The 13,307-nt window shown below is 46.0% G+C and overlaps 1 protein-coding gene across 1 annotated transcript; it reads left to right on the top strand.

The window, feature by feature from the left end:
- The first annotated feature begins 714 nt into the window (after positions 1-714).
- On the top strand, positions 715-11,587 carry LOC140525268 (intestinal-type alkaline phosphatase 1-like). The gene is made up of 11 exons (XM_072640493.1): positions 715-1,829; positions 2,450-2,566; positions 2,829-2,938; positions 3,313-3,487; positions 4,482-4,654; positions 5,294-5,419; positions 5,554-5,626; positions 5,865-5,999; positions 6,320-6,511; positions 6,694-6,810; positions 7,549-11,587. Exons 1-11 carry the CDS (start codon positions 1,760-1,762, stop codon positions 7,821-7,823), a joined length of 1,563 nt encoding a protein of 520 aa, XP_072496594.1. The 5' UTR covers positions 715-1,759; the 3' UTR covers positions 7,824-11,587.
- Positions 11,588-13,307: the final 1,720 nt, after the last annotated feature.

Here is a 13,307-nt window from a genome sequence, read left to right as displayed (position 1 = left end):
TGGTGATAATAATGAAATTATATTGATAATGGAATATAATAATGATTATAGCCAGAATTTAGGTTTGCAAATGCCTTTACATACATGATCTCATTCAGTCTTCAAAACAACCTTGAGAAGTTGGTGCACTTATTATCCCTATTATGCCCATTTTCCTGATGAAGGAACAGAGGCAGGCAGATAGGTTAGATGACTTGCCCAGGATCACACATCTAGTTAGTGGCTGAGGCCAGTCTTCCTGATTTGTCACGTGGCAGCTCCAGCTTAGGTTTGTTCTGGCTGTGGCCTGGAGGGTGACTGCTGGAAAAGTTATTGAGAAAGCTCTAGATCTGGAAAGAGGAGACCTAAAATGGAATGCAGCCTCTGCCACTAGGGCAGATTATGTGGTACCATGGACAGAGCCAGGGTTTAGGAAGCAGAGGACCTGGGTTTGAATCCTGGAACACTTATGACTTGAACATCAGTTACAGCAAAAGGAGAAGTTTTGAAAGCTGTGGGCAAGTTCACTTACCTTGGCAATATACTTTCCAGGATCTACATATTGATAACGAGGCTGATGCACACATTGCCAGAGCTAGCTCAGTGTTTGGGAGGCTCCAAAGGAAAGTATGAGACAAAAGAGGTATCAGAGTGACTACCACACTGAAGGTCTACAGGGCTGTTGTGCTGACCTCATCGTTGTTTGTCTATGAAACATGTCCAGTCTACCAGTTCCATGCCAGGAAACTGAATTTGCTTCCATTTGAACTGTCTTAGGAAGATTCTGAGGATCACCTGCCAGGATAAGGTACCAGACACAGGTCCTTACTCCAACTAAACTGCCAAGCATTCAAACTATGCTTCACATAGCACAACTCCCAGGGGCTGGCTATGTTGTTCGATTTCAAAATGTATGCTTACCCAAAAGACTATTTCATGGAGAGCTCACACAGGGCAAGCATTCACATGGTGGTCATAGGAAGCCATACAAGGACACTCTCAAGGTCTCTCTGAAGAGTTTTGGAATTTATTGTGCAACATGGGAGACACTGGCACAGGACCACTCGGTATGGCATGCCCACATTAGAAAAGGTGCTGTGCCCTATGAGCAAAGCAGAATTGAGACAGCACTAAGTAAACATAGGATGCACAAATTTGGGGTATCCACCCCAAATAGTCATATGGACTATCTGTGCACAACCTGTGGTAGAGCATTCTGGGCTCATATTGGTATCAGCCACAGTCAGGACACACTGAAACTTGACTCTACAATAGTGATGCCATTTGGGTCCTCTTCTAAAGCGAAGGACAACCACCATGACTTGGGCAAGGAATAATTTTCAGTTTCCTCAGCCTCAGTTTCCTCATGTATAAAGTGAGGGGTTTGGACTACATGGCCTTGGAGTTACCTGCTGATATGATAGGAGGCACCTGCTGCTATGACTAGTAGATGGATAAGGTTGTTTTTTCCAGTGTGGTATTTTTTGCTTCTGAGTTAATTCCTGTTCTAGGAGTTGGGTGGAACTGGAGCCACCTGACCTGGAATTGGGGACACTTCTGTCCCCAATCAGATTGAACATCTTGGCTCTCCAATGGAAGGGTTCAGGCCAGAAGGGACATGTAGGGGGTGTGGCCAAGACCATCAAGGGGGTGGGGTACCCACAGAACAACAATTTCTTCCAGGAAGCAGATAGCTCCTTTTTAGGGCCAAAGTCCCCATAGGCCACTATTAAAAACTGAGTGTTCCGGAGAGACACCACATCTCTCTTTCTCTGGCCTCATGATGAAGGGAAGATGTGTTTTGTTCCTGGTGGGACTCTATTTCCATATCACAGATGGTATCATCCCAGGTAACTGCCTCAAGGGGGCTTCCCTAATAGAAATGGACCAGGGACAGGGTCTTACTCAATGACACAGGTCTAGGAGGTGGGATTGAGATAAGTCAGGGCAATCCACCAAAGATGGGGAAGACATGTGGTTAGTGGGGACCTATTATCCCCCAGGAATGGGAGAGTCGAAGGTGATAGGAGGATTCAGAGATGCCTGGGCTATCTGCAAGAGTGTAAAGGCTCTTTGGAAAATGGTTAGGGGACAGCTGCTTACTAGCTGAATCTTTTTTTTTCACTAGCTGTATATCTTCACCAAGCTCCTCTCCTCTTCTGGGCCTCAGTTTCTTCCCAGGGAAAATGGGGAGGGGGTGTAGACTAGTATGGTATGGTGGGAACTGTGCTATGTTTAGAGTCTGAGGGATCTGAGTTTATTCATCTATGAGGCAGGAGGAGAGGACAGATGGTCTCTCAGGTCTCAGCCCTAGTTCTAGCAGCCTAGGGTCTCCAAAGCTCCTTCTTGCTTAATAATCCGCCCCCTCATCTGATTTTTAACAGTTTGGGGATCAGGGACTAGTGGTCCAGGGGGTGAGGGATATGGGTTTATCCACCAATATCTGAGTTCCCCGGTGCTGTGCCCATAGAAGCCGAAGAGAACCCCAGTTTCTGGAACCAGAAGGCAAAACTTGCCCTCCAGTCAGCCAAGGAGCTACATCCCATTGAGACCTCAGCCAAGAACCTTATCATCTTCCTAGGGGATGGTGAGTATATTGACTGACATGAATCTTTTACTCCCAACCCCACCCCTGCCACCCCAATCAAGCAACCAGCACCAAACTTCCCGAGAATGCCCACCCTAGCCCAACTAGGCACCCTATCCCAACAGTGAGGTCAGTGCCCCACACAAAACACTCTGAGACCTAGTCTCTCTGGCCCCTTCCCCCTCCCAGGAGCCTGGGGGATATAAGATATATTTGCCCTGGGACTCAGACTAGGGCTCAGCTGAGTCTTGGCTATACACAGGAATGGGAGTGCCCACCATAACAGCCACTCGGATACTCAAAGAAAATCTGAATGGAAATCTGGAAAGCCCATTGGCTATGGATGAGTTCCCCTATGTGGCTCTGTCCAAGGTACATCATAGAGGAAGGGGTGAGGGAAAAGCATAGATCAATAGAGGAAGATATGGGATCGAGTCCTCCTTCAAATACTTGTAACCTTTGTGACAATGGCAAGATTACCTCAGGCTTATTTACAGGGAAGGGATTTGGTGGGGATGTTGGTGGAGCTCTCCTGGGGAACGGGGAAAGAAAGAGAGGAGGAGGGCTTCGGGGTGACTTGGAAACCCTAGGAATGAGTAGGAGTGGGTGTGGCCAGACTCCATCTAGGATGAGGGACCAACCTAAGGGAAGGTGGTTACTGCTATGCTGGGCCTAGAGGGTGAGGGTGAGGGCCTGGACACTCCTCTGCCAGCTGCCCAGGAGCTAACCAACTGTCATCTACACAGACATACAGTGTGGATAGGCAGGTCCCTGACAGTGCCTCCACAGGCACTGCCTACCTCTGTGGCGTGAAAGGCAACTACAAAACCATTGGACTCAGTGCTGCTGCCCGCTATAACGAGTGTAACACCACCCAGGGCAATGAGGTGTTCTCGGTGCTGAAGAGAGCCAAGGAAGCAGGTGAGCTGGGGGACAGCTCCTCACCTGCCTCTACCAAGTCATCTCTCCTCCAGTGTCCCCTCAGCATTTCAAACTCAGCTCCTTACTCTTCCTCATTCTCCAAGCAATCATCAGACTTTCTGCCTTCAAGTCCTATGCCCTGTCTTCTCCACTTGCACAGTGCCACCCTAGTCTGGCCTCTCATCACCTCTAACCTGACTACTGTAACAACCTCCAATTCGTTTCCTGGCTTCCAGCCTCTCCTTTGTCCAAAGACTCCCTCACGCAGCTGCCAAAACAATGAGGACGAGAATCAATAGTGGAGGTGTATATGGAGCCTGGAGGTTGGCAAAGCACTTGACAAACACTATCAACCCTGGGAAGTAGGCACTACTATTATCCTCACTTTACACATGAGGAAATGGAGGCAGATAGAAGGTCAGTGACTTCCCAGGATCACACAGCTAGTAAATGTCTAAGACTGGATTTGAATTTGGGTCTTCCTAACTCCAGGTCCATGTTCTATGCACTGTTGGACCTAGGGGCCTAAAGCACATGTCTCACCTGTTGCTCCCCTGCTCTACTGAATTCCTGAATAAATATGAAGTCTTCTTGGCATAGGAAGCCCTTCACAGTTGGGTGCTAGTCTACCATTCTAGTTTTTTTTAAAACATCTCCCCTTCATAGACTTCATAGAGCCAAACTCTCCTAGGTGCCATTCTCTAAACTCTGCCCTTCATCCCCCACCTCCATGCCTTTGGCTGTCAACCCTGCCTCCCTTCCAAGTCCTGGAGTTCCAAACTTCCTTCAGGTGCAGCTCAGGTGACATTTACAGGAAGGTTCTCCTTGTTCCCCAATTATGGACTCTTAACCATGTCTAGATGTCTTCCTGTTGTCTTCTAATGCACACCACCCCTCAATAAAATGTAGGTCTTGGAGGGTAAGGATTATTTTCCATTTTGTCTGTGGAAAAGAGGTGGCCCTGAAGTCTGAGTCTGGGGTCTGATTCCTTCAGGGAAGTCAGTGGGGGTGGTGACCACCACCCGGGTGCAGCATGCCTCACCCTCTGGCACCTATGCTCATGTGGTAAACCGGAACTGGTACTCGGATGCTGACATGCCTGCTGAGGCCCTGCAGAGTGGCTGCAAGGACATTGCTTCCCAGCTGGTTTCCAATGTGGACATTGATGTAAGTTCACCAGGACGGAAATTGGGGCATTCCTGGAGGGCCACAGCCAAGGGGGCTGGAGAGAAGAGACTGAAGTTGCAAAGGGACAGACCTAGTTTGACCTATGGGAAAATCTGCTGACAAGGGCAGCTTTAGATGACAAGTCCCTGTCCCAGGAGGCCTGGAATGGGTTCTCTGGTTTCATGGCCACTTCTTGGGGGCATTCAGGGAGAGAATTCTTATTCAGGCACAAATTGAATTCGATGCCTCTGGGCCCCCTTCTAGCTGTGAGATGCTGAGATTCTTGGAGGACATGAGGATCAACATGAGAATAACATTTGTATGGGGAGTATCTTTGTGTCCTTCTGCCTCAATTTCCTCTTGGTGATGAAAAGCCAGTGATACCTAATAAGGTTCTCTGGAAAGAGAGTCCATGTGGATCAATGGAGAACTTGAAGGGATAGAGAGGAATCAATGGAAAAACTGAGGCTGAGGTGGGGAAATGCAAGGAGTGATGGGACAGAGAATGCTGAGAATAAATGGTCTTGCAAGGATTTGGGCAGGTGAGCCAGACTTTGGGATTTGAGCAACAGAAAAAGGACTGGTCCCAGAGACCTAGAGCTCACAGTGGTCCATGGCACTCTCCCCATTTCCTCTCAGGTAATCCTGGGTGGAGGCCGCAAGTACATGTTTCCAGAAGGTACCCCTGATCCTGAGTACCCAAATCAGAATGCAATTAGGAAGGATGGTCAGAACCTCGTACAGAAATGGCTGGATCGTGCACCAGTAGGTGATGGGGTTGTTTCAGTGCTGGAGGTTGGGTGCAGAGGAATTAGAAGAGAGGGAGAGGGCCCCACTTGTCAAAGTTCCCAGAGCTAGAGGAGAGCACAGCCAAGGCTGACAGTGGTTGTATTTCTCAGGGTGGCAAATATGTATGGAACCGTGAACAGCTACTGAGTGCAGCAGAAGATCCCACAGTGACTCGTATCATGGGTAACCACACACAATTGTCTTCCCCTCCTGCAGATCAACTCTTTGCTTGGCTTTTGGTCCTCCCAGCATCTTAGCATCAGTATAAATTTATTGACCTGGCCCATTTTTCTTTGAAATAATTGGTATGTTATATCTGACCTAGCAATGCCCAAGTTGGGAAAATACAGAACTCTTTGGAGCATTGGTTTATACAGTGGTCATAGTATACAATGGTTGAAATGAGATCTGTTTCTCCAAGGTCTCTTTGAACCTGTAGACACTAAATTTGAGATACAACGAAACACTACAGAAGACCCCTCCTTGATGGAGATGACCCAAGCTGCCATCCAAAAGCTCAGTCGAAATTCCAAAGGCTACTACCTCTTTGTGGAAGGTAAGTTGGCTCAAGTCAGGTCCAAGAGAGTCCTGGGATGATTCTGTGAGGCTGCTGATTATGCTATGAAGGAAGGAGGATGGAAAGCAGTCACAGGTCAAAGGCTGGAGAGGATCTCTGAATCTATCTCATCCAACCTCTCATTTTATAGATGTGGAAACTAAAGACCTGGGAAGTTTAGTGACTTGGTCAAAGTCACCTAGGAAATAAGCAAAATAGACCAAAGGCCATGAGTAGGAAGAGATGGGAGGCTGCCAATGAATGGGTCCAAGGATTACTTTATGAAACAGATGCTGAACTCACTATTTGCATTTATTTAGGAGGCCGAATTGACCGTGGTCACCATCAAGGCCAACCACATTTGGCCTTAACCGAAGCCATCATGTTTGACCTATCTATTGAAAAGGGCACTCAGCTCACTAATGAAAAGGACACTTTGATTGTCGTCACTGCAGATCACTCTCATGTTTTCTCCTTCGGTGGCTACATCTACAGAGGCAGCTCCATCTTTGGTAGGGAGCTGGGAGGGTGACATGAAAGGGCTTCCATCCTCAGCTTACAGATGTCCCATTTCCATCTATTGTCAAATGCCCTAAAGTCAATTTTGTTCTACATGCCTAGCAGGGGGAGCCCTCTGGAGCAAGATCTGTTGTTGTTCCTCTTCTATCATCTCTTCTTGGGTTTCTTTCCTCAGGACTGGCTCCCAGCAAGGCACAAGATGGAAAAGCATATACTTCCATCTTATATGGCAACGGACCTGGCTATAACCTGGTCAATGGAAGTAGACCAGATGTCAATGACACTATCAGTGGTGAGAATGGGAGCCAAGAACATGGGAAGCTGGGAGGCAGTGGGAACCCAAGATCATCTGGGTGGACTGGGTTTTGGTTCTAGACTTCTTGTCCTGATAGAAGAAAGGGAGTTTTGGGGAGCAATTCTACTCTATTCCATTCCGCAAGTATTCATTGAACAGGTGCTATGAGCCTGGAAGTATCCTAGGTACTGGGGTACAAAAACAAAGCCCAACAGCCCCTATCTTCTGGTGCTTCTGTTCTGCTGAAAGGGGAAGTGGGGAGAGAGAGCTCCTACCCACTCAGATACCTACCCACTCAACAGTTTATATAGTGTCTGCCATGTGTCAGGCTGTGGGACTCCAAAGACAGAGATTCCATTCTAATGGGTGGGGAGGGAGGACAAGATGTGCACATGTGCTTTTTACAAAGCAATGGTCATTGAAGGTGAAGAGGGTACTGCCAATGGGGAGATCAGGAAAATCCTCACATTCAAGAGAATCCTGAGGCTGAGCTTTGAGTTCAAGGAAGTGTGATCAGAGCCCTGGGGATGCTTTCTATCTCTGTGACCTTGGACAAGTGGCTTCTTCCTAGGCCTCAGTTTCCCCCTCTATAAATTGAGGGGTGTGGAACACATGGTCTTTGAGGTCACTTTATACTCTAAAGCTGTGATCCCTTGGGAGGCGTTGGGGGCTAGGTACTTCTTGCAGGTTCAACTATGCTCCCCTTTCATTCCTCCCTCTCTCATGGTTTCTCAGAGGAAGTGATGTATATGCCGCAGGCCGCTGTGCCCTTGGATTCAGAGAGTCATGCTGGGGAAGATGTGGCCATCTTTGCAAGAGGTCCTCAAGCCCACCTCTTCCATGGTGTGCAGGAACAGACCTATGTGGCTCATGCAATGGCCTTTGCTGCCTGCCTGGAGCCCTATCAGGACTGTGGGCTCTCAGCCCCAAATGGCAGCCCCCAGGCATCAGCATCCTTCCTGTTGCTGATCCTTGCCTGGCCTTTCCTGCTTTTAGCAGTTCAGCACTGATCTGGGACAAGCAAACTCCCAGTCACCATCCCTTCCTCCACCTTCCAGGGGCTTCCCTGGGATTACTAGCTACTACCACTGTGGGTGGGATGCCCTACGATTCTGACATGTCTCCACCAGGGACATGACAACTGCCAACAAATAAATTAGGAATCAAAGCCCTGAACCACAACTAGTCTTCTCACTGAGGTGTGCCCCACACACCAATGCCCAGTATTGGGAGCCTTCTCCTCTTCCCCTGCTTTTTAATGGCAATTTGAGGTGAAATCTCCTGTTATCTTCTGCTAGCTTCCTACTTCGAGGCCTACCCCTCAGATGGGCTAGAGAGGGCATAGGACATCTCCAACAGGAGGGCAGGGTGGTACACAGAAAGGATTCCAGATATGGAAACACAATGTCCCTAGGATGCCAACTCACCCCTCCAACAGCTCTGGTCAGAACGTTCTGTTTTGGAAGGGCATGTTTATTGCCTTTGTTTTCACACCATCTACATTATCTAATGTAGCTCCTCCTCCTCCCCCCTCCAGGTAGCCATCATACTGAGTAAAGGATAAAACAGAGGGGTAACCAACACCCCAAAAACGTCTGACATCATCTGTAGTGTCCCATCCTCATAGTCCTCTGCAAGAAAGGAAAGGAGGTACCTTCCCACACCTCTTCTTTGGGGTCACTTTCATAGCATTCACTTTCAGCTCCATTTACTTTTTGTCATTCTTTATATCTGCACTGTTGAAATCATTCCTATATTCTCCTGCTGGTTCTGCTCGCTTCACTTTGCATCAGTTCATACACATCTTCCCATGATTTTGTGCACTCACTGAATTTCTCATTTCTTAGAGTTGCAGTAATGTCCCATCTTATTCATGTGCAAAATGTGTTTAGCCATTTTAAATAGAGGAGAATTTACCTTGTTTCCAGCTCTTTACTATTAAAACAAACTTTACTAGAAATATTTCAGTGTGAATAGGGTCTTTCTTTTTATCATTGACCTCTTTAGGTCTCTGCCTGGCAAAAAGTTCCCTGAGTGAAATGCAGATATTAATCACTTAACATTATTTCAAGGTGATTTTTAGAATAGTTGGACCAATTCTCAGCTTCAGTGACAATGTGTTAGTGTGCCCATCTTTCCACGACCCAAACTGAAACTGACTCTTTCCCTCCTTTGGAGTCTGCTAATGTCCTGAGTATGAGATAAAAGCTCAGAGTTGTTTTGGTTTGGACTTCTTGTGTTATTAGTGTTTGGAGCACCCTTTCACATAGTTGTTATTGATTTATAGTTTTCCTTTTTAAGAACTATCGTTCCTTTTGGGGCCGCTCTTAAGAAACACCTCTGAAGCCCAAGTGGCTTAAGCACCTGGAATCTCCATTAGACAGCCCATCCCTGAGACCCCAGAACCAGTTACCCAAATAACCAGCTGTCCCCAAATCCTCACAAATCCAAGGACAGGGTTTGGGTTCTACCATTTGGGGTCTTCTTCCTGCCTTTTCCAATCTCTTCTTTCACTTCTTTCTTCTCTCTCCCTTTCTTTCTCCTCCTCTTCTTACTTTTTGACCCATCTCACTCTTCTCCCTCTGCCTTATCCCCCATTATAGACAGATGGGCCTGTTGGTTTCTTTTCCCCATCCTTCATGCTTACAAGTCACTCTCCACTCAATTCCAATAAATTGAATCCCTGTCCTTTCAAAACTCAACTCAAATACTACATCCTAAATGTGGCCTTTCCCTAAAATTCCCTTCTACATTGTAGAAAGGCAAAAATCGCATCAACACAAGTATAATCTTCATTGGATTTATTTTGGCCTCAGGGAGGCAGCTCAATGTTGCAGTGAACAGAGTGTGGGACTTGGAGTCACATGGACCTGAGTTCAAATCCTGATTCAGTCACTATCCAGCTATGGGACCCTAGGCAAGTCACTTACCCTCTGTCTGCCTCAGTTTCCCCAATCATAAAAGAGGATAATGACAACATCTACCTCACCTGGTTGTTATGGGATAAGAAATGTAGAGAGCTTTGTAAACTTTAAAGTCCTCTCTCAATGCTAGCCCACGTTAGTAATTTTGTAATTCTGTATTTGTTGTTGTTCAGTCGTTTTCTGTCTTGTTAGACTCGTTGTGACTCTATTTGGGGTTTTCCTGGCAAAAATACGGGAGTGGTTTGCCATTTCCTTCTCTAGCTCATTTTAGAGATGAGAAAACTGAGGCAAGCAGAGTTAAGTGACTTGCCCAGGATCACACAACTAAAAAATGTCTGAGTCTGGATTTGAACTCAGGTCTTTCTGATTCCAGACCCAGTGCTCTATGTACTGGACTACCTCATTGCCCACTGAGCCACCTAGACACCCTGCATTTACTTTGCATTTACTTTTCTTCATATATTATTCCCCCCCCCCCAAAAAAATGGCAACTTCTTGAAGGCAAGGACTGTTTGATTCTTACCTATATAACCCCAGCACCAGGTAGAGGCTAACCCTTACCAGGTGTTCCCAAGAGCCCATTAATTTTCTTGCCTGTGATGTTATCACCTTCTTGACTCATTATTACCTACTGGACTCAAATGCCAGATTTCCTTCAGGCCAACTATTCTCTGATCACTCATCTCCTGTCCTGTATGAGAAAAGCCCAAATAACTGACTGTACCCTGCTATACAGCCCTCGCTTCCCCCTTCTCAGCTTCAGTTTCCCTTTCTGTAAGATAAAGGGGTTGGACTAGACCAGGAATTCTTAACCTGAGGAACTGCGAATTGGTGTAATTTTTTTTTATAATTACGTTTCAGTATAATGGATTTCCTTTGTAATCTTCTGCATTTAAAAACATGGTTCTGATGCCTAGATAGATGAGAGCAAGAAGCAAGAGCCCAAGGTTGCATAGATTTGAGAATGCCTGTTTGAGAAGAGGAAAGATTACTGAGGGAAGGAAAGAAAAGACTAATTTGGAGAAATATCGCAGGGCAATACTGGAAGAAGAGTTCTTAACAGTAAGCTTCTGACTCTCAGGGGATACTGTGGATTTCTAAGTTCTTAGATGAGAGCAGAGGACACAACTCTTTACTACAGACCAGAGACCAAGACTTAAAGGATCTTTGAAGTGGCTCCGAGCTCTTGAGATCTTACAAATATAAATACCTTTAGTTCATATTTGTGTGTCTTTTTCTTTGATTGTTTTAGAGAGTTTTAACTGTAAAATAAAGATTGCTGGGACATAAATAATGATTCTGAAAATGGATCCATTGGCTTCACCAGACTGCTGATGGGCTCCCACGCCCAGAGTTAAGAATATCTCATCTGCACAATTGTCAGGGTCCATTTCCGCTTTTCAGTCTTTGGTCCTGGCCAGACAACCTTATTTGTCTCTTGCAAACTTTGCCCTCTTTCCCTTTTAAATCATTACACTTGAATTTGCACATGACATTCTACATGGAACTCTCTCCTTTACAGAAACCACACCCTTGTTTTACTGCTTCCCAATTAAGGCAGAAGCATTCCTAGATTTTGCCACATATGACTCCAGTCAATGAAGTGATCCTGATTCTCTACCAACTCCCTCTCTCAGCTCACACTTCAGGATGTTCAGTCATTGTTGCTGCTAGAAGCAACTGGGGGTGTAGCGGGTCAGAGGCCTGGACTGGGAGTCAGGAAGACCTGAATTTCTAAGACACTGATGACCTGTCTGACCCTCAGACAAGTCACTTGACCTCCCTTTACCTAAGTTTCCTCATCAGCACAAAGGGTATAATAATGGCACCTTCCCTCTCAGGATTGTTGCAAGGATGAAAGAATATTAAAAAATATTTTACAAACCTTAAAGATCTACGTTATTGTTGTTGTTATTCTTAGTTCCATATTGAAGCTGCTGTCCCTAGTGGGTATAGTCCATGCAGTTATGCCCCTTCCAGCTTCCCTTAACTCATAAACTCCTCTGTTTCCCCTTCATAGCCTTCACTACTCTGTTCTGTGTCCAGGATATATTTGTTTCCAAACTCCAAGGATGCATGATTTCATCCTTGTTATTGCCTTCTCCCCTGATACAGAGCCCATCTCTCCATGTCCATTCACCCAAGATTGCCTTCTGGAAATCATTCTGTCCTCTACATTCTCACTCATTCCCACATTCCCTCACTTGCCTGATCTTCTCAGTTCTTTCCCCAGAATATCTCTCACATTTGTCTCCTTCTCTCTGCCTGCCTATCCACCAGTGTAGTTCAGACTTTTAGCCCTTCTCACCTTGGGCTGTAGCAACATGATTCTAATTGCCTGACATCACTTCTCTTTCCTCTTCTACATAGCTGCCACATCAGTATTCCAAAACTACATTTCTGACCATGTCACTCCTAGCCTCAAGAAGCCCTTATGATTCCCAATTGCCTCTGAGAAAATATATGAACTGCTCTATTTCCCATTTAAAGTCCTAAACCATTTGGTTCCAGACTACTGAGGTTTATTACATGTAACTCCCCTTCATCCACTCTGCATTTCAAGCCAACAGGACTAATTGATGTGTCCTATGTAAGACATTCCATTTGCCATCACTGCTTGAGGTGTGCTCTTTCTACATCCCCACCTCTTGACTGCTTCTTCAAAGTTCAGGCCCCATATAACGTCTCCTGACTCTGCTAGTTTTAAGTGACCCCCCCCCTCCCCACCATCACTTTGTAATTTGTCGTGTATATGCCCTGTATTTACTTATTTGTGAACATGTATGATAGGGGACAGAAGAGCTGTCTTCAGGTACTTGGAAGACTGTAATATAGAGGAAGGATTAGTTTCCTGCTTGGCTGCAAAAAGTTGAACCAGGAACCATGGGGAGAGGGATGGGGATTCCGGAAAAGAATCTAAGCTTGATAAAAAGTAAAACTTCTTCATCACCAGAGCTGTTCAAGAGCAGAATTGGCTGCCCCAGGAAATGCTGAGTACCCCTCCCTCCCAAGCAGAGGTTAAATGTCTTCTTGTCAGGCAGCTTATACAAAGGTGGGGGTGGAGGTAGGGTGGGAATTCTCTTCTGGTTTGATCTAGATCCTTCTATGAGATTCCATGAGGTGATGGGGCAAGGGATGGTTGGAAGCCTTAATGTACAGAATTTTCTGTTACAAAAAATACAATACAGTCAAGAGCCCCTACATGACTCTGAGAAGGAGTGGGAGATGTGGAATGGAAGAAGCATATGACCTGGCTCAAGCATGTGCTGGAGAGACATGATTTCTGTTGCCATACATAAGATTAGGGAGAGAGGGGAGAAAATAAACATCTGCATAGTGCCTACTATGTACCACATACTTTGCTATGTCATTGAGTTATTTTTCAGTTGTGTATGATTCTCCATGAACCCCTTTTGGGTTTTAATGGCAGAGACACTGGAGAGGTTTGCCATTTCCTGCTACAGCTCATTTTACAGATGAGGAACTGAGGCAAACAGGGATAAGTGACTTGTCCAAGGTCTCATATCTAGTAAGTGTCTCAGGCTGTATTTGAACTCAGGTCCTGCTGAC

Source organism: Notamacropus eugenii, chromosome 2 (assembly GCF_028372415.1).
Source record: "Notamacropus eugenii isolate mMacEug1 chromosome 2, mMacEug1.pri_v2, whole genome shotgun sequence".
In the NCBI taxonomy this organism is placed as follows: domain Eukaryota; kingdom Metazoa; phylum Chordata; class Mammalia; order Diprotodontia; family Macropodidae; genus Notamacropus; species Notamacropus eugenii.
This window is presented reverse-complemented; position numbering and strand designations above follow the sequence as displayed.

Coding starts and splice junctions, on each gene's coding strand:
- LOC140525268 (XM_072640493.1), top strand. CDS start 1,760: ATGATGAAGGGAAGATGTGTTTTGTTCCTGGTGGGACTCTATTTCCAT. Junction 3,488..4,481: donor GAAGAGAGCCAAGGAAGCAG/GTGAGCTGGGGG, acceptor TGATTCCTTCAG/GGAAGTCAGTGGGGGTGGTG. Junction 5,627..5,864: donor CACAGTGACTCGTATCATGG/GTAACCACACAC, acceptor TGTTTCTCCAAG/GTCTCTTTGAACCTGTAGAC.